The sequence below is a fragment of the Copidosoma floridanum genome, unplaced genomic scaffold, assembly GCF_036245765.1.
Source record: "Copidosoma floridanum isolate Cflo_tuat_1 unplaced genomic scaffold, Cflo_Japanese_pri ptg000007l, whole genome shotgun sequence".
NCBI lineage: Eukaryota > Metazoa > Arthropoda > Insecta > Hymenoptera > Encyrtidae > Copidosoma > Copidosoma floridanum.
Window position 1 is genome coordinate 11,458,538 of NW_028321884.1, and position 27,277 is coordinate 11,485,814.

The window sequence follows — 27,277 nt, forward strand, 5'->3', positions numbered from 1 at the left end:
TGAACCGAATTACGTGAGGCTATACACAGGATTATAGATGTATTCGTGACTGTTTGTAGTGCCGCTCCAATTTTACGACGCGATTTTGCATAAGTCACCCAGCGAGATTATTACAAATTACGTGGACGGCTTTGAAGACATCACGCATACAATAGCCACGTGAGATTGAGATGTAAAATTTCCGGGTGTACGCTCCTTAATGGGATCCGCTTCGTGCGTATATACCCCAGCTGTGGAGGTACCATTCGATTCATACGGGATTACAGTTGCACCGATCGACATCACTCAAACGTACGCATACGTCTTTATTTGAAACTACACGGTTTCTATACATATAATCTCATGAAAAATACCCACCAGAGCACGTGTCCCTTTAACATCCCCTACACCCGTCCCTTTTACATAAATTATTCAAACCCGGAGAAGACCGCGAAAAATACGTATCCTTCGCAGCGTCGAGTTTGAGAAACAACGAAGAAGAGGAGGGTGCCATCCGTCCTCGCGATGCAAGAAAGACTGCGCGGTATTTTCGCGGATGATTCAAGCTTATCACTCACCACCATCGGCACGCGCGCCGCAGAGACGAGGTTCTGCACTGCTTCGACGGCGAATCTTTTTTTCCCCGAAAGCGCGCGCCAATCCTATAAATACACGTACCCGCTGCAGCAACTGCAAGTTGAACGAGCGCGCGCGTCGAGGCACAATAAAAAAAAAAAATAAATAAAAAAAGACGACGAATACACATCTCGCGGTGAAGGAGGGAGAGGAGGTGACGTATTATCGAGAGCGCGCGTTGGGTCTCCCTCGAGGCAGTCGATCCCCGGATGCGTGGCGCGTAGTCTTTTCTCCTCCAGGTTGATTGTTTCGATTTTATCTTTTGTTGTTTTACTGTTTCGTTTTTTTTTTTTTTTTGTTTTTTTTTTTGTTATCGTCTCACTCTCTCTGGTGTGTGATAAGGGCGATTGCGCTGGACTGACGACCTCGGATGCACCACGTGTGACTGCAGTGCTTGGTGCGAGGTGGCGAGCTGCGGATTTGCTGGATGGTACATGATACAAAGGAAGTGAGGAGAATTTTTTGTTGTGCCTGATACTCTGTTTGTGCAGCCGAGGAACGTTGAACTTTTCAGGCGGGAAAACATGCTGGCCGCTAGACACAGGTAGGTTGTTTTGGGGATCCTCCTCCCCACACCAATTTTTGATGCTTTTTGGAAAGAATGATAAGAGCGTTTTTATTGTTTGTTTGTTTAGCTAAACAAAAAAAGGTCTCTTTAGTTGGACGACAATTTCTTTTAATTGACATATTTTTATGTCGATATCTTCGGAAAATACTATATAAAACTCGGACGAACATAGTTACTTCGTGCTATTGCTCTACCGACTGTTCTCGTTGTATCGGCATTCGAGTCTGGATAAAATTTTTATGCTTAAAGTACAAGTTTTTTCATGATTAATACTTTAATATTTGTACACTGAAAATGAAATTGTGCATCCTCCGCCACAGCACGTGCAAAAATCACACAAAATACCCTAATACTTTTTATTCTCAGTCACTTGTGCAGCAGTTGCACAAGTCAGGGGGGCTCACATTCCAGATTTGTACGTCAGTGGCACTCGCATCTTAAGGTGTCTGCTACTCATGCCTTCTATTAAAAAATTTTTTGTAAATTTACTAGATTTAATGTTGGACAGAAATGCGACCCATATGAAATGTAGTATATTTACAAAAAAAATGTAATATTAAAAAAGGGTGGTAAGTTTACAACGACGCTTGTAATACCAGAGTACGACTGATGTTTCGGCCGTACTTTTACAAATACAGTAGTGACTTTACAGTATCGTTTGTAAAATTACGGTGCGCTTGTATAAGTACAACTGCAGTAGTAAAAATAACATTTGAATAGTAAGTTTACTAATGATAGAGGGCGTGACTTACACCTTCTGTAGTATTTTTTGAAATGAAATTGTAAATGGATAAATAAATTCAGTCTACAGTGAGAATAAAGAACGAAATTTTATTACGATTAACAACAATCTGAAAATTGTTTTACAATTTATCGGGAAAAGGGTTACAAATCGTTATGAAAAATTTTTTTTTTTTTTTTTTTTTTTTTCTTCTGAATCTTATTTTGTATTGATAACTTTAACGTAAAACTTTTTTGTTAATGTCTTACAATCTACTGAGACGTTAAATAAAATAAAAACTTTAAAAAAAATATTAGAGTAACAATAGAACTATTCGTTATTACAATCTGTACATTAACTTCAATTATTGTAACCTTACTTTTGAAACTGTAATTCGCTAGTTTGCAAACAATAACTGAAAGAACGAAACTTACATTGCGATATCGACGAATATCACTAATAAACTGAAAACCGAGAGCAGCTGCAAGCCTGCAATAGCACTTCGTGGTGTTTTGTTAAATCTTGTAAAAGTTGTTTTATACTTACTTTTGTGTTCGCAATATTTACATTCACAATGCGCAGCCTCTGTGCCTCGTGCCTGGATATATGTATTATGTATAGACTGTTACAGTCTGACTGTATAGTGTATCTTATTCATAAATCCATTTACGTACCGTTAGCTTATTTTACAAAAAGATTGTAAACTTACTATTGCGCAGTATTAAAATTACTCAGGAAGTTGTAAAATGGACTACAATCTGACTTGTATATTTACTACATTTAATATGGGTCGCAGTTCTGTCCAACATAAAATCTAGTGAAATTACAAAAATTTTGTACAACTACGAAAATTTTTGTAATTTTGCAAAAAAAATTGTACTTTTACATTATTTAATTTAGTAAATTTTTACAATTCGCTAGTAAAGCTTTTTTACTGTGTACGTCGTAACGGGACCTATATTCGGACTATTTAGAAATGCATTGTCCGAATATAGGGGTTTTGAGACTGAATCTTTATAACTATTTTAAACAATGATCACACGGTCACAAAGAACTTTTTTTTTCAAGTGACAGAAAAATTACTTTATTATCTATGTGTCAATCGTCTTTTTCGTAAAAACAGCTAATTTCTTTGTGAAGTTAGAAATAGTGGATTACCTAAAATTATGTGTCCGAATAGAGGGTACTTTACCTTATATTGTTATGTAGCTTTCTTGAAATACCCCATGACTAGCGTTGCTGCTGCACCATGCAGTTTGCTCAACACGTACACCATACGACTTGTGCAGCTGCTGCCCAAGTCTCGCGCAGCAACATCACTAGTCTTGGGCCTCTTCTGCTTTAGTGTGAGCGAGGTAACAACTGCCCTACCTCTAGTTGACTAGGTACACTATTTCGTTTTCAGTGTAGGTGAATGTAGGGAATACTGTAGTAATTTATACCGTGAAACTGCAAAATCTTGAAATACTATGCGAATCAAAAAATGTTTACCACAAAACCATGGTAACAATTACTCTCGAGAAAAAAGGTGTATAAACAGTGAATTACAGTAATAGATTTTATACCTGGTCTAACGCTTTAACATTTCGGTAGTTTCATGGTAAAGTTCACTGTGTGCAGTCCTAGGCATGAATAAAATTTTTTGGTTTTTTTTTTTTTTTAAATACAATGCATTGCAATTTGGAAGAAAAAAAATTTTTTTTTTAATTTTTAATAATCGATTTCCAATACCTTACAATAAACTTTAATATCAAAAACGTATTGTACTTATCTGCCAAATAAAATTTTTCCTAACATCTGTTTTTTTTTTTCTTAACTTATTGTTAATTGTGATGAAAAAACAATTTTTTTTAGCATAAAGCATCTACTTAAATCAGGAAAAAAAGTTTGCTTACAAAATGTTAGGGAACCCAAAAAATTATTTTCTGCATGATTTTTCTCCTGAACAATAATAATTAACATTCATAGTAAATTTGTTAAAAGAATTATCATTAATTAAAAAAATAATGGTATTCTAAAAAAATAGTATTTTCAATTAATTACTTTAGAGAACTAACTTAAAGTAATTACAGCCAACGCCCAACATGACGCATCCTGATGCCCCTCCTTTTCTTGATAATCATAAAAAAAGTAATTATATATTTTCCGTATGGATGTATCAGACGAATAAACAAATAAACATATCAAAGAGAGACGTCATTCGATTGCTTTCAGCAATGATGCGCATTACAAAATTAGTTCAAGCATTTGAGATACGATACTCATTATTTTTTCGTCGTCCAACAGATGTTTCTTTTCAGAGGTGAAATAGTGTATTACATACCGTAGGGTTCGGGGGTAATAAAATTTAATAGCGGCAATGAACGCACTTATGCGCTATAATTTTCATGCCACGTCTTAGAAAATTTGTGACTTTCGATTTTAATCGACAGTGGCACATATGAATTCCGTTTAAATATTTTTTGGTGGTTTTCCTCATTTTTGTTTTGTCAGATGCCTTGCGGCTGATACGAAATGCCAAATAAAATTTATTTTCTCAGGTATAATATTTGTTGATTTTTCATGTTATTTTTGATTAATAAGAAAATATTGCTACAATTTTATCTTATTGTTGTTTAAAATTAACAATGTATGAAAAGGGTTTTTTTTCTTCAGCTGAATGGCTTTTTTTCATATTGTCAGAAAGGTGTACTTTGATAGCATCGCTCGAAGGGGAATTCAAAACAATTCTCATATCTACATCTATAAATGTGCATCAATGAAACCGATAGCGTTGAAATCCAATGCAAGTCGAGCGCAATTTCACCTGATAATAACGCCGTACATTGTTCCTTTGAAAAGCCTAAAACGAATCAACTTCAATTGCTTTCTCAGATTCGACTGGAGATTAACACGAATCAGATACAGATGTGCGATTGTTTGTAAATAAATATTTTTGAGATACGAAAAAAAATACACAACATTTAATAAACTGAAATTACAAGATGTACTGAAACTTTCGTATTTTTCAGTTGCTTATCACGTCAAATGTAGTAATTGTATGTATTTCGTAATCTGCGTTAATGCTTTTTACAATCTGGTAAGCCAATATAATCACTTAAGAAATTAAAGTATCTACTCAAAAAATTTTCTTTACCAAGACTAAGGCTCACTCCTATTTCCATTAAAATTAAAAATAAAATTTAAATAAATAAATAAAGTGGATAAATAATTATAATAAAAATGGTAAGGTCACTCCTATTTCCATTAAAATTTTAAAACAATAATTGAACAATTCAAATAAATAAAATTGATGAATAATCATAATAAAAAATTATAAGTTTACTTTTATTTCCATTAAAATTTAAAAAAAAATTAATTAATTTAAATAAGTAAAACAGAAAAATAATTATAATAAAAAGTAGTAAGGTCTTGTCAATTTTTTACGAAAATTTATAACAAAAAGTTAAAAAATTTCAATAAATAAATAAAGTGGATGAATAACTGTAGTATTAAATAGTAGACTAAATTTCATACTCTAAAAAATAAATAAAAAATGATACGACTTCCACCCCACTGTTGTCTCGAATTACTACACATCCTACCGAGAAAAAACATCGCGCCATAAGCACAGTGTACGTACATAAAAATCCTCGAATTGCACAAAAAAAAGAGAAAAAAAAGATTCACAACAAAAGTACAAACAAAAGTGAGAGTTCGCTCGTCTAACAGGTCCGAAAAAGAGATAACGCTCGCACTAAAACCGTCCGCGAAGCGTGTGTCCGATCCAGAAAGAGGGTAAAAAACCAGGATAGCCGTAAGAGTATTTATATTCGCTCACTCCTCCACGTGGTTACTCCGCATCCGGCTATCGTGCAAAAGCCTCTTTTCTCTCTCTTTTTTTCCCTTTGTCGAGTAACGTTACATACGGGATTTAAACGTGCAGTGTAGCGTTACGTGTACACCCTTGCACCTCTGGCAGAGACAAAGAGAGAATGAGAGATGAGCTGGGGCTCCTAGAGATCCCTCGGCGGAGCTTGGATTTCCCTTTTGTTGGTGGTTTTAAATTCTATCCCCTCTCCTGACGAGGGTATCGAATGCGCCCCCATGGGAGAGGAGGGAATATCTGTTACCTCCTAGGCTGCACTTTTTCCTATACACTACCCTTTACTAGTTAAAGGTATATGTATATACGTGCGTGGGGTGGAAAGGCTAATTCGCGTGGTTGCCAGTTTTTTTTTTTTTTTTTTTTTTTTTTTTTTTTTTTTTTTTCTGTTCCAATGAACCGAGAGAGCCTCCCACGTTGCTCCGTGCGATTGATAATGTATTGGCAAGCAGCTGGCCGTACGAAATACACGGAGCACCTTTTCAGACAGTCGATACTTGCGCACCTGACCCCTCCCTCGTGCATTGTATATGTGCTGTCTGTCTCTCGCGATTATTCAGTGCATGCTGCGAGTCTTCGAAAGCGTGGGAATGAATTACATTGGGGGTCATTCGTGTACATAATGCGAGTCGATTTTGCGCGATCGACGATGCTTCGGTTCGATAAATTTCTGTTACACAGACATTTTTCTTGCGTGTTTTTTTTTTATGCTGCGTTTATAAAAACATAAACATATTATAAACCAGTCAATGATGTATTATATGCAAATCAAATGCATCAAATTGGTTGCCATCGGTAAATATTATCATGTGGCTACTGTGTGTTAATTTTTAAATCCCCTATTTTTAAATTTAGTTGATGAAAAATTCCTCTATAAAAAACCACTCACTTAACAATTTTTTAACATCAGAAGAAGTAGGCTATTAAAAAAAAAAAAATAAATAAAAAAATTGAATTTAAAACGATAAAAATACATATTGGTTACAGTATATATTTTCTAGACCTTGGTCACAAAAAACATAGATAACACTGAAAAGTTCAGTTTTAACGATTGAGGATGAAACGAATTTTTTCTGTATGATTGACTGCACAAATACGTGTGCTAAATACTATTTTGCTACGCTACTTATTATCGTACTAAATATTCAAGTCGACTACAGTTTATATTAGTTATTGGCTACAGGATAATACAATAACAAGTAGATATTAATTTTTTTTTGTTAGTAAATTAATTATCTATATGATGTACATGTAAAATTTTAAAATCATATTAAATATTTATTTTGATACTTACAGATACACAAATACTTTATCATTAAAAATGTCAGTGATAGCAAAAATAAAAATACTGTGCAGTGTTGCATGAAATTTTGAAATATTGAAACAAAATTTTACAAAGAAGCTAGTAATTAAAAGGCCTTCAGTTAAAAGTTGTGAAGCTATAGTTATCAACTGATAATAATACAGTTTAATAATAAGATACAAAGAAGGTGGATAGTACAACCACATATGAAATTATCATGCTAATCATCTGAAAAAATTTTTTTTTTCAAATATCCTGTTCATTATAACTTCATGGAATACTTTTCTCGTGCACTTCGAGAATTCAAAACTATATTTCGTAATTTAAAAACCACTTACCGATACGAATAATGACGTGTTCAGTGAAAAAACGTTCAGAGTTTCGAATCTAATATTTGTACTTCTGCATCGAAGTGAGAATAGTAATAACTAAAAATGAACATTTAAATTTTTTAATGGTTTGTAATTCGGATACCTTGTTTTTTAATTGTTACCTGATATGTAACACTTTTGTATTTGATACCATCGTTGTACATCAGACAGTTATTCAATATACGTTGAATCCTTTTACTCTATGTTAATTTATAAAATTTACAAAAATTTCATTTTCATAGGAATTTTAGCAATGAGAAAGGAAAAAAAACTCAAAATAAGTAATGTATTACCTGTTGACTTGCTAACTCGGCGGATTTGGTCAACAGTAAAGTCATGATTAAAGGATTAAAAAATAACAATAATTGTTCTACAAATAATGCAATACTATGCTTTCTAACAATAAGCAAGTATATACAAATGTAAGTGTGATATAAAAGAAATACAGAGTACACGGCAATACATAAAAAAATTGGTAAAGAGTAAAAACTAGATATTTTGTGTGATATTTTAAACAATGACATGAAAATTCTTTGCAATTTAAGTATGGCCAGAAATTTTTTTCGTTCGGTGATATTATAAAATAAACCAGTGCTGGACTTGCTGGGAGAAGTTTCAAAAATATTTTTCAAATTACAACATATTATTTTAAACAAAATTCTAATAAGAATAGTAAAAAATATGTACTGCAATACAACCACATCAATTATCATATAATGAATTAATTTTATGAAAAAAAATAGTGGATTTCTTAAATCATAGGCATAAAACTTTGAATAAATGATAATAATTATGAGTATGGTATACTTAAAAAGTATTATCAATGCATATGCAATGCTTTGTAATCTCCATTTATTAATATTTTTCTTTTTTTCTAATCCTCCTACTGATTCTTTAATTACATTTAATTTTGTAAAAATAGTAATGGCTGCTCTTTGTTTGACAACAGTTGAAACTGAAATAAAATCAACTGCCACAAAAATTATTGTTTTTGAAGCAAATCCCCAAATTACGGCTAGTAAATCCTTAAACTGACTAAATTTTTCCAGAGCATCTAATAGAAAAAAATATTGAGTCACGATTAAGAATGCCAGTAAACAAATATTGTAAGCATTTCCAAAATTAGAATAATTAAACGACCAGCGCTTGAAATTGTTATTTTTAATCGGCATCTCTCCAAAATTCATGGTTATAGATCCTAGCACTCGATTATAACAGTAAAACAATTTTATTAATGAAAAATTGAAGTTTTTGGTTCCCATTCTTGATACTGATTTAAGGATCGTCGTAGCAATAGAAGTTTTGAACTAAAAAAAAAAAAAAAAACAACTCAGTGGAATAAAAATAATTTTGGTTTTTCATTTGATTGAAAAATCAATTTCTCTTGAAAAACGTTAGATAACACTCGCCACTCAAACGATATAATTTTGAAACTCACTTTGAAAGCCTTTTTTTCGAATGAATAATTTTTTGAGTGAAATATACAAATATTATTAAAGAAGTAATCACAATTTTAACGAAAACAAAAATTAATGAGCTACACAACTAACAGTTGAATGTCAGTTTTTATGTTAGCCCCCAAAGCTCACTAGTAGTCAAATGGTATTCCAAAATAAAAACAGAACCTCGTTAACCTCTTAATCAACGAAATGATATCGATTTATGACTTCTTTAAATGATTTAGTGACACTAAAAAAGACAGGTACAGCAAAGTAATTTTTTTTTTTTTTTTTTTTTTTCTCATCAAGTAAAACACTAAGTGACGAGTAAAAATATAAAAACGATGTCAAGTCAGCCTTGTCATTTTCTACGTAGAAAATGTAAGAGGGTTCTTATTTTCCTGAGTGTTGATAATGTGTAGTATTTTATCGACCCAAAGAACATATTTCGAAATTTTTTAATATATTGCTTTGTGTTCATATGGATTAAACTGTTAGAATTTCTTACCATTGCCATTTTCAGAATCTTTCGATGGATTATCACTCGGTTTAGCAGGTATTTTGAGAGGCTACAAAACATACATTTATTTTATTTTTTTTAATATTGCAACAATCAATTTGTCAAGATATACCATTAAAATATCGAGTAATGGTAAATTTATCCAAATAGGTGGCGCAATAGAAGTATTAAATTTAAAAAAAAATTTATTTAATCATAACTGGATTTTAATTTTAGAAATAGATACATTCAAAGTACGTCCAAACAAAATATTAAATTTTTTTAATTACAATAGATTCTGGTTAAAGTAACCATAATACAGTTATTGAATTGTTTAATATTATAAAAAAGGTACTATGTCTAGAGACTAGTACGGTATGTAGTTGTATACTGTAAATATATATAATATTAAGCAAACACTATACTATACTAGTCAAAATGTTATATTCGTACTATGAAATCTCATGTGAAATTCTTAGTGACAACAAATAGAGAATTATTCAAACGACCCACACTGTAAGCTTATTTAGCTAGCAGATATCTCATGACTGTTTTGACAGTTTTTACGTAACGTTAACTATGAAATCTCTAGAATGTGTGCAGTATAACCAAGTATGATATTGTTAGGCTCATCATCTGTAAAAATTATATATCGTAGAATATATTTTGTTTTTTGTACTGCATGAAGTGATTTTCTGGTGTGCATCAATTATTTCAGATTTGCTGATGTACTCTTCAAATATTATTAAAAATACTCACCGACATGAATAATGATTCGTTAAATAGAAAGACATTTAAAGCTTCGAATCTGATATCTGCACTTTTACATCTATGTGAAAAGAGTAGTAGCTGAAAATAAATGTTTTTATTTTTCATAATATTTATAAATTAAATTTTTCAACTTAACATTTTTTTTATAACTCTGCGCACAAGAAATTGCTTTTAACCTTCAGACACGAGTTTTTAGTTGTTTAAGTTCTATATATGCCCAAAACCTTACAACGCTGTTTTTTTACGTTTTGTAAGCTTAATTTTATGAAAAACAAAGGAAACGTTCAAAAAAAATTTATGTTTCTCTTAGACTGATTGAAAATGAAAAAACTGTAAAAACTTAAAACCAGATTCTAATGCTTATTATTTAATAATTGTTTAATTCACATCTGGTACGTAATATTATTGTACTTCTCGAAATCGTTATACACCAAACAATTTATCAATGCGTCACTTATCTTTTGACTCTGCATAATTTACAGAAGTTTCATGAAAAGTTTAAACTATTAAAAAGTATAAATATTCATAATTAGTTATATGTTACCTCTAGAATTGCCATACTTGGAAATTTAGTTATTAGTAAAACCATAATTAAGATGTCAAAAGTGCACAGAAATTGTAATGTGAGGTCATTTATTCGAACAATGTTCCCGTTTAAATTTAACAGTTTTACATATTTAACAATAATCATTTTCACTTCCATGTTCCATTTCCATTTATGACATATTCATCTATATGAAACGATTTTGCACTGTATTTATTTTCAAACCCGGCTGTCTAGCATTTTTAACGCTCGATTTTTATTTTATGTTTGTTATGTAAAAATTCAACAATCGTTCCTATAATTTTTTTTTTTTTTTTTTTGCAATAATGACAAGTATCGGCTATCCACCAACAATTGTAAAATATAACGAACGAGTCACAACACACAAAGTATGTACACTTAAACATCTGCGGTACATACTGCTTTTTTATGCTCGATTTATTTACTATGCACCTACAATGAATGTAAAGAAGATTAAAACAATGGGGTCATGAAACATATGCATGCACAATATTCACAAGGTCGGGTCGTAGGCAGATAAGAAATATTGCACTTGATCGCGTACATAAATAAATATGTACATAACTATTAAGACAATAACGTTGCTGCAACGTGGGTCTCTGTTTTTCTCGTTTTGTGCATCAATACGTGCAATAGAGAGCAGATGTCTTATGATTACATATACACACGAGTAAAGCACTACAATGGGATAATTGAGTCTCTAGGCTAACAATTTCTTATCTTGTTAAACATGGAGAAAGATAATTATCGTTTTCTTGATAAAATAATAATATAATTACGATAGTATGATTTTTTTTTTGTTAATGGAGTGCACGACAATGGTGATCTGTATGTAGAATACCAATGAGGTGGACTTGTCTGGTATGAGTTACGAATTTAAATGAAAATTGTATGTACAATTCCTGATAGAACATTCAACAGGTCACAGTTTTAAACTTTAACAAATTTTTTATTCCAATACGTTAATATCGAATATAAATACATCGATTAAACTTGGTCTTTAATTAATGATGTTATGTTCTCAAAAGGTGTAAACAAAAACCTCAATAAAAACGAACGTAAGCACCTAGAAATAAAAAAACGTATGGTGCATGATTTGTAAAAAGAATTTTTTATTGTCCTATGATTTTGAAGTTTTTGTACAAAAGTTACGAATAATTAAAATAAAAAAACTAAAGCTGCAAGACGTAAACCGACGTAAATCATCTTGATGTTTATCAAGATACGCATATAACTTTTGGATAGTGTTCAAGATTTATTAATAATTTTTTTCTCTCCTATATATTCATTTACGTTTAGACAGAAAATCATATCATTTTCTGCTACAGAGGTGCAAGCACTCGAAATTCATTCATTACGTACAATTTGATCGTTTGATATAACTTTGAAACAAAAGAGCGCTAGTCTTCATTACTGTAGTCTATTTAATGTTTCGATAAAGAGAAACATATCCCAAAGCTCTAACTCTCATCTGTATTCCAAACCTGACGATTTCTCTTGAATACATAATGATTATTATTATTTAAAAAAAATTATTAAGGAATATTTATTTACTTCCTATAATTTATCTAAATTCATCAAAAAGAATAATCTACATAGTTAAGAAGATATTAAATAAAATTTTACAACAATTTTAACTTCACAGTGTGAAACAAAATTAAAAAAATTGTTTTTAGTGTCATGAAAAAAAAATACCGTGCAGTATTACACATAGTTAACAGATATAAGAAATTTTTAATCTATATAATACCTTCCCAATTGTAAGTATTATATATTGTATTTATTTAAAAATTATTTTGCCAAAAAATTTTGTTCAAGTTAATATCATCATAGTGATTATTATCTGACAAAAAAGAAATGCACATTAAACAATGTTTCACTTTCACTTATAAATTCAACACATTTGGTGATCTAGCATGTTTTAATTACTATTTAACTATAAACAAATTAAAAAAAAAAAAAACACTGACCTCCGCAGATAATGATTTGATGAGAGAAAAACTTTAGAATTTTGAATGTGATATTTTTATTTTTGTGCATGTAGCGTGTAGAGGGATGATTAACAACAGTAAAGGTTTTTGTTATCCTTAATGTCGTTCTATATTAATTGTATTGTATCGACTCTGCAGATGTAATCATTAAGCGTTCTTATTTTAACACAAAAAGTAAAATTCAAGTTCAAGAATTGTATACATGAGGACGCCACAAATCACGTAAACTATACTTACCCTCATCCATAAGAAAATTCTAAAATTAACTCGCGCACGCATCACGCCATTAACCTTCACATTGAAAATGGTATACAGAAAGCTTTGTGCCTTTTCAGTTGACTTTAAATCCCGGTCGTTTACTCGCTGTCGCTCAGGGGGTCCTTTTTTTTCAAAAAGGGAAGGGATCAAGGGAAAAAAGAGCATTGCGTGTAGTACCTCCCCCGGATGCGAGCTGCGGTGTTAAATATAGATGCACCGCGTGTTTATTGCGAGAGGAGGGAAAGAGATACTGGCAAAGAGGATTTTTGGGAAAAAACGACGGATCAACGAATTTTGTTGCTGCATCAGCTGGTTTTTTTTTTTTTTTTTTTTTTTATCTGTCTCACAAGTGTCAAGTGATGTGCGCGACTGTATTGTAGAAAAATGACGGATCGCATTTTTTGCTGGGATAATGCTGGAGATTACCGCAGAAGTTGATTTTGGGGTCGACAAAATTTTTCATCCTACAGATATCAATATAAATATATCTAATGGTGAAATTCAATATAAATTATTTTTAAAAATATCTGATTTAGAAAAAAGTAATTTTTTTATGCACATTCCTATTTTTTCATTACTTTCGTCCATTTATAAAAAAAAAAGTCATTCAGTTATTATTAAAAAAAAAATACGTAATTAAAATTAAAAAAAAAATGTTATTAAACTTTTTTTTTAGATATCTACTGAAAATAATATCTAGTTAAAAGTGATATTATAAATACGCAAAATGTATTCATATTCAAGAAGATTTATTAGAATTTATTAAGTGGCTTCAGGTGCCGTGTTTTGAAGCCGACGAATGATTGAAAATGTGCGGTTCTGATTTTTGAAGCATTAAATTAATAAATTTAAAAAACGTAATTCCCATCCTATTTTTTAATGATCCCTGGGTGAAATAAATCCTTAAGTTTAGAAAAAAGAAAAAAAAAATTTCCACGCCACCCATAAAACACACAATCGCCCCATCGAATCGCGTTTCCACGAGTAAAAAACAGTGCGCGTATCATCTGCAAAAAAATACTCTCCCACAGTCTAACGACGAAAAAAAACCCCGCATCCGTTGGAAATCCTCAAAATTAAAAAATAACAACATTACCCACGAGTGAACGCCGAAACGGAAGAAGAGCGAAGAGGTGTTGTTTTTTGTCGACCTCCCCACCGAGGCATCAGGCGCGAGGGGAGCGCACTTATTTTTAAAAGTACCAACGCGACGGGGTGAACGATGCCCCCACTACATACATACATATACCTGCACAGCTGAGAGTCAGTTAGGAATTATTATTACACACGACTCGTTGAGAAACCTACATATATACACACGCTCGTGGGGTAGATCTTTATCAGTGCGGGAGCTATTACCGACTCGCAATGCGCTGCGCTGAGATTTTTTGCGGGCCCTTGACTGATTTTTTTCATTCCCACACCACAGTGTGAGAGTTGAGGCAAAAAAAACGACGGCCCTGCGATAAGTTCGAAAAAAAAAACAAAAAAAAACGTGCAGCCTATATCACCGGTGATGAATTCATCGCTGAGTGCCGGTAGTCCCGTCCAGATAGGACGTGCAATAATAATTACACCGGAAGATTTCTACGTTTGCACGAAAATCTCGATCCCCGGAAAAAAAAAAAAAATGATTATCATCGAAGCAGCGCCGAGCACATTTTGACGCGAGCAATTAAAAAACTTTGCATTTTCACGGATCGTTCCTTAAAAAATCACGCGAACTGCATGCACTTGTAAAAATTCCTACTTTAGTCTCTGAGGTATTTTAATGCCTCTATCTCGAGGATGGATCCTCGCAATTACGCTCTGCTTTATGTTACGCGCAGGTACGCATATATATATACCCACATTGCGGTACGACACAATGCCGAGGTACGTCAAACGGTGCGGAAAAAAGTGCACACTAGGCGCAGTAGTTTATAAGCGGAGATGGAAGGGAATCGATAAGGCGCGTATATTCACACGCGCGAGGCGCTCGTGTAATTGCTTTCTATACGATGGACGCTTCGGGTATATAGACTCGTGTGTGGGGCGAAAATTAGTTGCGAAGAGAGAGGATGTACACTCGGCTGCTGTCTCTTTTGCCGAAACGAGACTTGTGTTATATTGTTATCGCGTTACATACTTGATGATTGTTGCCTTAATAAGGACGAGGGTTGATGGGTGCATTTTGCGAGTAATTACATATATGTAGCACCGCTTGCATGGGCTTTTCTTCTGTTTTTATTATTATCAATATATTATATGTATATGGCTACTACAGTGATTTTGCGTTTTTTCTTTTCCTCTTTTATCGTTACAGATCTTTTTATCGTACATAGGCGTAATGGAAATGAAAATATGTAACGAAAGGAATGAGTGTAGAGTAAGGGTGCATTATATTTTGCATTTTATCGGTGCAAGCGTTGGTCTTGGTATTTCACTGACTGTCTGGTAAGTAGGCAATGTTGAATCCTGATTTTCGTTAATTTTATTCTGACTTTCAGCGTTTTCACTGACATAACTGTACCATTCTTTTATTTCGACAACAGTTTTTTTTCTTGTTTTTTCATCCATACGTATTATTATTATTATTATTATTATTATTATTATTGTTATTATTATTATTAATATTATTATTAATATTTTTATTTTTACTATTATGATTATTGTTATTTTTATTATTATTATTTATTTATTTATTTTTACTTTTTTTTTACTAATGTAGCGATCTCCCTAAATTTCCACATAATTTTCATAATCTATGTCCTGAGTTTCGCAATAAATTTTGTAGCATTTCACAGAAACTAATTCTTCCAAAATGTTAAGGCTGTACTGTTTTAAAAGAATTTTTTCATTACTACTTGTAACAAAATACTTAACCGAAATTGTTCCACCGAAAAATTGTGTAATATGTTGAAAACAAAATTATGTTTATTTTTAAGGATATTAGTTAAACGTTTGCATGGTTTTTTCAAATATTGTTTCCCGAATTTTTTTCCCATCGAAAATATTACATATAATTATTACTATGCGATTTTTTGATGAATATTGTGTTATAAATCGTGAAAAAAAAATATCTTTCACTCATAATAACAATGAATTATTAATAAAAATACAAAAAAATTTTTTTTTAAATAATTAGTGTCGATGTAATGCATCATAATGTATAAAAATGAAAAAATGTCCACCCTATCGTTACCCCCTCTAAAAATAATTAAAAATAGTTTCCAATGATAAAATAAAAACTCTAACGCTCCCTTTTCATACTAATAACGCCCAAAAAAGGACAATCCACACAACTCACTCCCCACACACATATACCCACCCCATATACACTCACTATGCAAGGACAGCGAATGAAAAAAAAATGACTCCAACCCGCGAGCGCGCGCTTTTCACGCTCACCGCATCAAGCGCGTTGTTTCTCGTCCCCAGTATTATTGTTTTTTTTTTTTTTTTTTTTTTTTTTTTCATTTCCCATTCTCGACTTTGAGTTCCGGGATTTCTTGCATATAAATACGTACACACTTTCAGCCCGAGGGAGGAATAAATTTCAAGGTCCGGGTGCCGCGGGCAGGAAGCGACAGTTGCGCCGAGAGAGTTACACGCGTGTATGGCCTTATTATGGTGCACCGAGATTTTTAGCATATGCGCGTCTGCAGGAAGTGTGCGGCGACGGCATATGCTCGCGTGTGTTGTATGACGAAAAGTAAAGGAAGAAAGAAAGCCCGCAGGCGCGTGCATGAATATGCATTTCTCTTTTCGCCTAAAATGTACACGTTATATATTATATAGAGGGGGTAGATTTTTTTTTTTTAAGGGAAGCCCATTTACCACCCGTGCGCTCATGCCGTATACGTTTACACTATGTCGGATAGCGGTGGCCGTTTCCTTCCGCAAAAGAAAGAGAGAGTAGTTTGACTTAGCTGAGAGTCATTGTGCATTATTTTTAGAATGTTTTAGGGCTGCTTGCGTTGATATGGACAATGTGGAATTATTTTCTGCCCCAAACAACGGAGGTTTTGTAAAATAAATTTTGTTTCTTTATACAGCTTCTGGTAATATAATTTCTATAATAACAAATAAGTTTTTTGGTAGGTCATACGTACGATGAATAATTTATTGCATGAAAGAATGCCCAGTATTATTCTATATTAAAAATTGAAATATTGCTATTTGGATTCACATGAATATTTTATGATATCTGAATTATTGTTTTTAAAAAAAAACTGTACATCCAGAGGCCAAGACTTCAAAAAAAATCCATACAACTTGATTTAATTTAATTGATATGGTACATCCATGGATATGTTGTTGAGATTTACTACAAAGAGATCCATTCAGTGCAACCGAGAAGCATTTTTCTCTTATATTTTAGGGATGCTGCGTGTTAAGATTTGGGCATAAATGGTTTCGTATACTTTGCGTTACAATGTTTTTTCCAAGTTTATGATGCATCATATGAGCTGAAAAATTTTTTTCCCGCGCTTAATATCACAATATGTAATAGACATATTTTCTGAAGAAACTAAACTATGGATTACATTATAAAAAAAAAAAAAAAATTTTTTATGTGTTCAAATATTTTTATGATAAAATGTATTTTCTAAAAAATATAATACATTATTTATTGGGTTATTGATTACTTGTAAATATTTTATTGAGTATATTTTTCAATAATGAATTGTATTATATTTAAAACATTATTTTAAGGTTTTTGGGAGCATTTAAAATTATTTTTCTATACTTTATTTAACTGAATTTGATATATTTAATTTTTCAACACATAAAAGTGTATTTTTCAGAGTTTAAAAATCCATAAAATTATTTGTATGTATTTTATTAACTAGAGCACCTCACTTTTCACATGATAAATGTTTAAAAAATTTTTCGCAATCCCACCTTATTTTAAAATCGTTTAAGAAGTAAAATAAGCGTTGAAAAATTTAAAACGAATAAAAATGGAAAAATCAAGAGAAATTACCAATGTTTAAGTTTCAACTACCAATGTTCAAGAATACATTGCGATAAATTGAAAAAAAAAATCTAAATCAGGGCTTCGTACACTCTCAAGACTATCTTTCAAAAGAAAACCAAAGATTAAACCGTCATGGCGACAGCTGAAAGGCTACCCGTCCTCGACCACCTCTCACACGTACAGGTACAATGTTTCCAAGCAATCACGACTTCCAAAACGTGAAAAACGTCCCAGCTCGAGCATATCGTCGTCTTCCTGCTTACACCTCCAGACCCAAGTAGGTATATAAGTACGGTACGGGTGCAGTTTTGCGAACTGCATTCTCGCGCGCACCTGCTGCTGTTAGCTCACGGATTATCGCGCCGGCAAAGTAAAGTCGATGTTGGCAGGGACGGTGCAACCGACTTGAAGAAGCCTTGACATATGTTCCTTTTCTCGCTCATGTGCAGCTCTGAGGGTGCACAAGTGGGCAATTATCAGACGAATTCCCGCCTTTTTTACCTTCAATCAGGGCGCAAGCAGCAGTGCCTTTTTTCTACTTAAATCTTTTATTTTGAATTTAATTGGTGCTGAAAATTTTTTTTTTATCTAGAAATTTTTACAACTTATTCAACGCGAAATCCAATGTATAGAAGTATAAAAAAATTTTAAGAACGATATTCTTACTGACTACTCTAGAAAATTTTTGATTGATCGTAATGTTTTTCTCCTTTAAAAGGTTGACATTACCTAATTTTACTATTAAATTTTCAATTCCGTTGATCTGCTCAAAAAGCAATATTAAAAACGATTTCACTTAATAAGAAATACAATTATAATAAACCATAAAATTTTTGGGCTTAAATATTATCAAAGTCTGATGAATAACCAGTGTAAAAGGATTAAATGTGTATTGATTAGTTGCTGAATTGACGTTGACGATGATTTTAAATACAATACAGGTAATAATCTTCAAGTTTACTAATTTCTCTATCATAGATGATTAATAAAAAACTATATCTTTATTGTTAGCTATCACTATTTTTACATCAATGCAAAAGGGGATGTATCAAATTCGATGCTTTACATATTTTTTCAATAAACGAGTCACTATTCGTCATTATGAAGTTAAAAATAAATAAAGTATGGAAGAAAAGTAGCACAAGTAGTACGATAAATAAAGTTTTCCATACGTAATTTTTTAGATGATAAGTATGAAAGCATCATAATTTATTACGCTCTTCGGATCAGACCTTAGTAGAGAAATATAAATTTACATATTACAGGACAGTGTCACTAGAGACGATCTCAAATACCTATAATACTTTATGACTTACAAAGCTAAATATAGTATACGTATACAATAAATGCCACAGTGTATCATAAATACCATAAATTGTGTGAAAATGGAAAATTCCAAATATGTTTTTACGTCAGAAGGTGATACGTAAAAATTTAGAACTTTACCGTCCATAAAATGCTACAACAACTATAAAATAATATAAATTTTTTTCAACGTTCGTTACCCTTCTACATTTTTTTAATAAAAAAAGTACAGCTCAGCATAGCCCAATTTCATAATTTAGTGTAATCCGAAGAGTGACAAGTTAGGATTCACATCCTTTTTCTGGAAGTGGTGACTCGAGCTTTTTATCTATGAATTTTAAATGTACTATGTTGTCACTGGCATATTACTTTTAAAGCACGTACTTGAAATAAAAACATCAAAAATCGATAAGATACTATGGTACTTTTAAATTACTTTACCACAGTCAATCAGCTTTGAGTCTCTGAGACATCAAGTGAGGAAAACTTTCATTAGTAGAATACAATAATTTATTTGTAAACGGTATCATCAAAAGCAAATTATCACCTATACTTTTAAAGTAAACATAAAAGTTACAAATAAAACAGTATTATTATTTCCATAAAAAGTATATTTTACGTGAAAAAGCTGCCAAAGTAAGTATATTAAATAGAAATTCTTTGTATTTCAATGAATTATAAATATTTTTTCAGCAACAAAAAAGCTACTGCTAAAATGTCAAGGAAATTAATTTCAAGAAAAAAAATTAAAAATTCTGAACTTCCAGTTTTATTAAAGATATTTTATCTGTATAATAGAGTACTTGGCACCTTACCTATGAATTTTAAAGAAATTTCAATTAAAAACAATAATTCTAAACAATCGTCGTTTAGTTATTCATACACTGGAGTTGCCTATAATGTTTGTTTACTGACATTTTTAGTCATAGTACAATATTTTGATCTACAAGATTTTATGGAAAACTATGTTAATATTAATGATATTATTATAACTATTTATGGATTTATTAACAACACATTTATTTTTGTAGCAGTCGATTTTATTTTAATTCATGCTATTGCTAAACAAAAAATGGCCATCACTGTTTTTACAAAATTTTATTTAATATTTAAGGGACTAAAAAAAAATATGAACGCTAACAAATGGACGTTACAAGGAATAAAATATATTTTTTTTTTGTTTTTCAAGTACATTCTCCATGCAATTATTCTTATATATTTGAGGTTTTATGCTAACAATTTAACGAACCACTGGCGAAGCCCATTATTTTTTTTTATAAAGCTAATTTACCGTATAATAATAGATGCTATCGTGTTGCAATTCATATTTTGTACTGTAATACTTAAAGATTTATATAAAACGATATGTCATTATTTAAACAACAGTTTTCAAAATTCTACTGACGTGGCTATGAATGATTCATTTAATTACATTAGTGAACGAAAAAAAATTCTTACTATATTAAAACTGCAAAAAATGTACACGTTACTGGTTGAAGTATCAAACGATTTTTCAAATTTTTACTCTCCATCAATATTTTTATGCATCGCTGAGTATTTTATACTTTTTTTAAATTATTGTGACTTAACTGTATACTTTTTTATCGGCAATTATGCTACTCGAACTCTACGATTACTACCAAATTTAATTTTTTTTTTTGATGCCCTACTCATGACCCTACTATTAACTAGGTCTGCTGGCTCGACAATTAAACAGGTAATTTATAATTACTAACAAAGTTTTATTTTTATTTCTGAAATCATACAAAAAAACTCTTAAAAATTTATTAAAAAGGTTTTACTTATTTTTTAAACATTAATTTTACATCTCCATTTTCCTCTAAAATTTTATAAAACTTTTATAAATCTTACAGAGTGAGAAGATTAATTCTACATTGATCAATTGTTTGATGTATCATGATAACGACAAAATCATAACATATCAGGTAGAAATTTAAATAGTCAAGGATAATTTTAATAAATTATATTTATTACATTTATTTGTAGCTATTATTGTTTTCCTATCGATGTAAAAGTTCGGATACCAGATTCGAAGCTCTTAATGTTTTCCAAATAAACGAATCATTACTAGCCTCAGTAAGTTGTTTTAATATTCTAAAATTACTCTATCAAGCCTCAAATAAGTCAAGTATTAAAGAAAGATATTTTATCTGTAATAAACAATTTTTTTTTTCAGATGATAAGTTTAACCGTATCATATTTGGTTGTTCTGTACACCTTTAATTAGAAATCTCATTGTCAACGCTATTGGCAAATAATTATTTTATGACTGCCAAGTATACAGTTTAAAACTGTGGGTCTTTTACATTATGATACGTCCATTATAAATTTAACTTACGATTTGGTTAGTAAAGATAAATAATTAAATGAACGAAAGCTTTTCTTATTTTGTAAAATGTACCTTTTATTTCCGTCACTTATATTGCTAAAAATATTTTTAGAATATCAATAAATTATTCAATTATTTGTATGCCATTAAATAACTAAAATTTTGTGATCAGGAAAATAACTATCATTCAATCGTGATTATATTATTATATGATCCATAATCACAGTATAACTGTCTCCTATATTTAAGATAGGAATAGGTATGGCTTTTGTGTTGAAAAACTTATATAGGGGTTTTCAATGTTGTTGATCATTTATGAAAGTATTAAAATGTTGTCTCTATTAAAAAATATTTTATGAATTAATACGCTTTTATAAACATCGGCATTAAATATTGTATTTAAAAAGGCGAAATTAAAAATATAGCTTTACAATTTCTAAAAAAGCAACAGCATTTACAATGTATTCAAATCAGTATTTAAAAATATTTTTTTTACCTTTGTATTGAAGTAATTCGAGGCATTTATATATTAAAATACGTATTTTGCCTATCCCCAATTTAAGAAGGTAATAAATCAATATTAGTCTAAAGACGAAGTTACAGCAAGGTGCTACTTTAGATGTATGGCTGAGCAACTGAATTGTATCCACACATCCATACGAATGACTTATGCATAAATAATTACATTCAAATAGGTAGTTTGAAATTTTATTTCAGTATATACGCATATTGTGGTGTACGTAGGAAAAAAAATTAGTTTTATAAATCAATCCCTAACTCAATTTTAATGTCAGATATCTTTGCCTGTGGCTAAAACCTGATAGTAGTCTTGAATATAATGAGACCTAAAGTCACACGTATTCAGTTGAAGGAAGTAGCGGTAGGTAGCACCACCAGAAATTCAACAGCATACGCTCGATCTTCAATCGGTCCATGCATGGTTAAAAAAATAAATTTAATTTAAAAAATAACAACACCACCAGTCTTCTATTGCATGCACACACGTAGAGTATACCTTTGGTCACTCTGAAAAGTAAAAATACTACCTATGAATATTTCTCCTGTAACCAGGATGTTTTTGGGTGATTTATGTTTTTTTTTTTTTTTTATTTTTTTTTCTTACTCTCCTAAAAACTCTTTTTAACGATAGAAAATAATTTTTTTTTAAAACTAATGTAAGAAAATCCTCTCATCCTCCACTGTTGTAATACATTATACACAACCCATACAAGAAGAGAGAGCAGCGAGAGCATCTTGTACGCATGAAAAGCCAAGCGGGTTGAACGGCCCCTTTATAAAATGATCGGTGCATGGACCGCTGCGTGTAACCAACCGCACCTCGACCGGCCACAGAGTCACTCATGCTCATATTATGTACACATATAAAACTGCAGCAGCGCGTCTCCGGTTTGAATATAAGCGCGTTTATATGTAATATACATGGTGGACGACCACCGGGCGTTCCTGTTCTCTAGTCGGGATCAATGACTCGTGGCCTGCATGACCTAAATACTACCGAGGAAATATGTGTTATCCGATGGGAGGGAGAATAAAAAAAGGAAGAGAGTCTTTTCGGGAAAGTTGGGAAAGTTGTTCTCGGTACAATGCTGCGTTATCAAATTTCTTTTTTTTTTGCTCCCATTCGAAGAAAAATCCATGGTTGTCCGATAAGTATACACATCCCGTAGCTTTGAGTGTGATAAGAGACCACGATAAAAAAAAAAAAAAAAAAAAAAAAAAAAAAAACTACGATGGATTCATCGTTGAGTCGGAGAAAAATATTTTTTCAGAAAATCAAACGTACAACGTGAGTCAGAGACGTCCAAGAGTGTAACAACAAGCAAAGGCGTTCCGACGTCTCCGTCCACTGCTCGTACATTCGCTACGTGCACAAGCTGAAAAAGCGATCGCAGCAATACCTGTGCTAATATGTGAAACTAAACAATATGTTTGTCTTCTGCTAGCAGACTGCTAAGCATTACTATCATCAGAAAGTTATGTGTTTATACATCGACAACCATTCTAAGGGTTAAATTTTTAATAAAATTATGAGTAGTATGTACATATTTTACTCAGGCATGTTTATTAAAAAACGCAGTGAAATACATTGGATACTGTGTATTTCTTAGAGTTTTTAGCTGGGGCCCGATCCTCCAAGCGTATCGTATGAACGTCTGTACATACTGTGTACTTAACACGCCGGTATAGGGCTAACGGAGCTCTCTGATTGATCAGAGGAGGTCTGTGTTGACTACATTGCAAACTAATAAAACGTATCACGTATCACACAGTACACGGACTTGTGTTGAAGTAATACTCAAGCGCTTATAGTGCTTGTAGTACAAATTTTGTCTTTAGTTATTTACATAGGATTGTACCACTTGAGACATTGTATTAATTCGTGATATAATAAACACAGAACCTTTCGTGTATCTATCGAGGTGCTGTGTTCCTATAGGTATCAAGCACATATCGCGAATATTGCCATTTTGCCATCTGCTGTGCCAGACCAATAGTTCTCGTTTTTCCCTCGGTGGCGCTGCTTCAAAATTGCGCACGTAGCAAATACTGTTATGCTTGCAGCACATATCTACTTACAATGTACGTGCATACGCGCAAGTGATGCAAGTACAAGTGCAGCAATAGATGGTATAGCATGGCAGTGGGGACCCGGCGTCGCTCTTTCTCTCTCCTTCTTTCTAGAGTTAATATAACGGTACCCATGCAGACTCAAAGGGATTATACTTGGCTCTCTCTCTCTCTCTCGTGGTGCACTAGGATAGTTTATCTCCGTTGGGTTCACTCGCGCAGTCGACTCGCGAACGTCGCGGGAGAAAATTCGCGTGGCAAAGTGCCTTTTTTCTCATCCAGTTGTTATTTGAAAGAAAAAAAAAAAGTGTCGATGACGTAAAAATGTTTTGATTTTTTTCCAAGTGGAGATGATGTGTTTTCTGAGTATTCAAAGATGACGAGGGGCAGGAGCTGATCATTGTGATCGTTGTGAGGTATTGCCTGCATACATGTATTGTTTTCATTGAAAGCAAAGATACTCGAGTAGTCTATGTCAGTTACGGGGCGAAGATTGATACCTTAAACTAAAAATACAGTAATTTAAGATTTTCGATAGAATTATGAGAAGGTTTATCCAAGGTTTTTAAAAATTTATTTTTATCACGTAAATTAGGATTTACAAAATGGACACGGAATTTGATTCCAAATTTTTCGTTTTAAACAGTAACTATTCATAATTTCTTTTTTTTCCAAATCATATAAATCCTTTGTTAATAAAGATTAGCTGATTATCAAGAACTTAACAAGATACAAATTTTTTCGCATAAAAATCAACGCGTTTTAGTAAAAAATTGTCAAGGGGGTTTTTCCTGTTTCAATGAAAAATTACTGTTAAAAAAGTAAAAATCATTAAAATTTAGCATCCCGTAACATTTAAATTGAAACTATCGAGATTCGAAAGAATACAATAATTAGTATTATTTTTTTCGGACTGATTTTTGGTTCCCAACTTCTGCCAACAAACATAAATTTTCAAGTAACTTAAAGTAAATATCTCCCCTACACTTACTACTTTGTCAAAAAACAAATAAAATGAATACAGTCATGCTCTATATCAAAATTTGAAGCAGTATTAATTTATAAATTTTCAAGGCTTTTTTTCATGTAAATTCACCGTTAATAACAATGAAAAAAATTATTTGAAATTCAACGAAATGCAACAAATCCCACGTATCAAAAAATAAAATCAAGCAACTCACGGTCGCCAAAAACATAACGGATAAAACCCAACAGATGTACACATGGTTGTAGCATTTAAATCCCATCGGCATCGGAGCCATTTAAACGTCCAACACAGTGATACCACGGACAAACATACACACGGAAACATTCACACTGTAGGTACACGTACACTGCATGTATACCCCATGGGTCAATGAACAAAGGGCAGAGGGGGAAGGGAAGCTCGCGCCGGTGTTGCACACGCGACAACCCCCGAAAGCCGTACCGTCTGACGTTGTCGCGCAACTGTTCCCGTACACAGAAGAGCCACCCTCCTCGATTTTATCGATCCGATGACGGCGCAGCCGAGCCACCCTTAACCTAAAACGCAAACGGTGCCGTAGTCGTATGCGAAACGACTGGCCGAGCGACAACACGGCTTTTTTATTTCATAATATCTACCCCTTTTTTCTAGTCAAACTTTCTACGAATATTATATTTTTGTATCATACTTTTAGGGAAAAAAGTCTTAGGTTTTAGAGGTATAGGTTTTAAGTGGTGAAAAATAGGATGAACGTAGTCTAGTCGTAGGTTAAGGGGAAAAAACTTTTAGCGTGGAGATTTCAAAGACGTGCTAACGAATGAAAAAAAAATTGTGCAAAGTCGAGGTTAATTATTTTACATGAGTAAATCCTGAATGCGAAGACTCGACGAGGATGAAAGAACTGCTGATATCGTGAGTATATATTTTTGCGTGGACGCCTGTATAATGAACAATTCTGAATTTTCCATAGGGCTATTGGTTAAGTGGTAGGAGTCGGAGTAATTGAAAATAAAGATTTTGCGTATTTTTCATGTATTTATTATTCTACTTATTAAAAATTTCGTAACACGAACGAATGGATGGATGCGCATGAGTAAAATAAAATACAGCGATCGATGGATGATTATTGAATTTGTGTTCTTTTAATTTATGTTTCAGGGCTCGCCTCGCAATGGCAGAAACTAATCCGGACAGCCAAGAGGCAAAATTGAAGAGAGTGCGTAAGCGTTTGAATTTTGGCGATACGAATGACGACAATTTACCGACGAAGGAGGAACTGAAGCGTAAGTTCGAGGAGGAGAATAGGAAAGAGTTAGAAAAGGTGAGATTTGTGAGGGAGTTTTATCGTGGTTGGTGTGTAGTTAAATTTTCAGTAGACGAGGATATTAGAGATTTATTTTTATTTTTTTAAATCGGGAAACAATTGGATGTTTGATGTTTTAACGCAGTATAATTTTATCAAATCAACGGCATAAAAGAAAAATACGACGTTGACAAAACGTATGACATTTGAATATTATGCGACAAAAATATGAGATTTCGGAATAATTAATGAAAAACATAGCACTTCAAAATTAATGAATGAAAAATATTATACTCTGGGGCTCTGAAAACGTTTTTGGGCACACAAAATTGTATTTCCATAGAAATTAAAAAAAGCTGTTTACATTAGTCAGAAGCAAAATAAAAAAAAAAAAAACCTTAACCAATCAATCTTCATTTATTTTATGAGTTAAAATACTGAACCTATTATTTTTCTCTACCTCATTGTTTTAGAACGTAAAAACAAGTATAAGGAGTAACGAAAAATTATTTTATATCACACAACTCTATACATGTTTTTGATTAGTAATTTTGTTTTCTCTCGTAAATTATTATATGAAAATTTTCACTAATAAAATTGAGCCTATTCAAAAAAATCACCCCAAAAATATTTTTCTCGCGATTGGTTGCAGAAAAAAGCCAAGTGGAACTTTGACTTCAAAGAAGGCCATCCCATCGAGGGTAGATGGGAATGGATGAAAGTTGAGCAGCCAAACGGGAATAAAATTCCCAGGAGCACTGGTATCGATGGGGAAAGAGCCGAAATCGATGTGGAAAATCCTGCACAGTCAACTTAAAACAGGGAAAAATGACG

General features: G+C 32.1%; 1 protein-coding gene across 1 annotated transcript; it reads left to right on the forward strand.

The window, feature by feature from the left end:
* The first annotated feature begins 1,056 nt into the window (after window positions 1-1,056).
* LOC106645132 (uncharacterized) lies at window positions 1,057-27,277 on the forward strand. Its single transcript, XM_014360914.2, has 3 exons — window positions 1,057-1,159; window positions 26,299-26,461; window positions 27,096-27,277. The coding sequence occupies exons 1-3, from the start codon at window positions 1,140-1,142 to the stop codon at window positions 27,258-27,260; spliced, it is 348 nt and encodes a 115-aa protein (XP_014216400.2). The 5' UTR covers window positions 1,057-1,139; the 3' UTR covers window positions 27,261-27,277.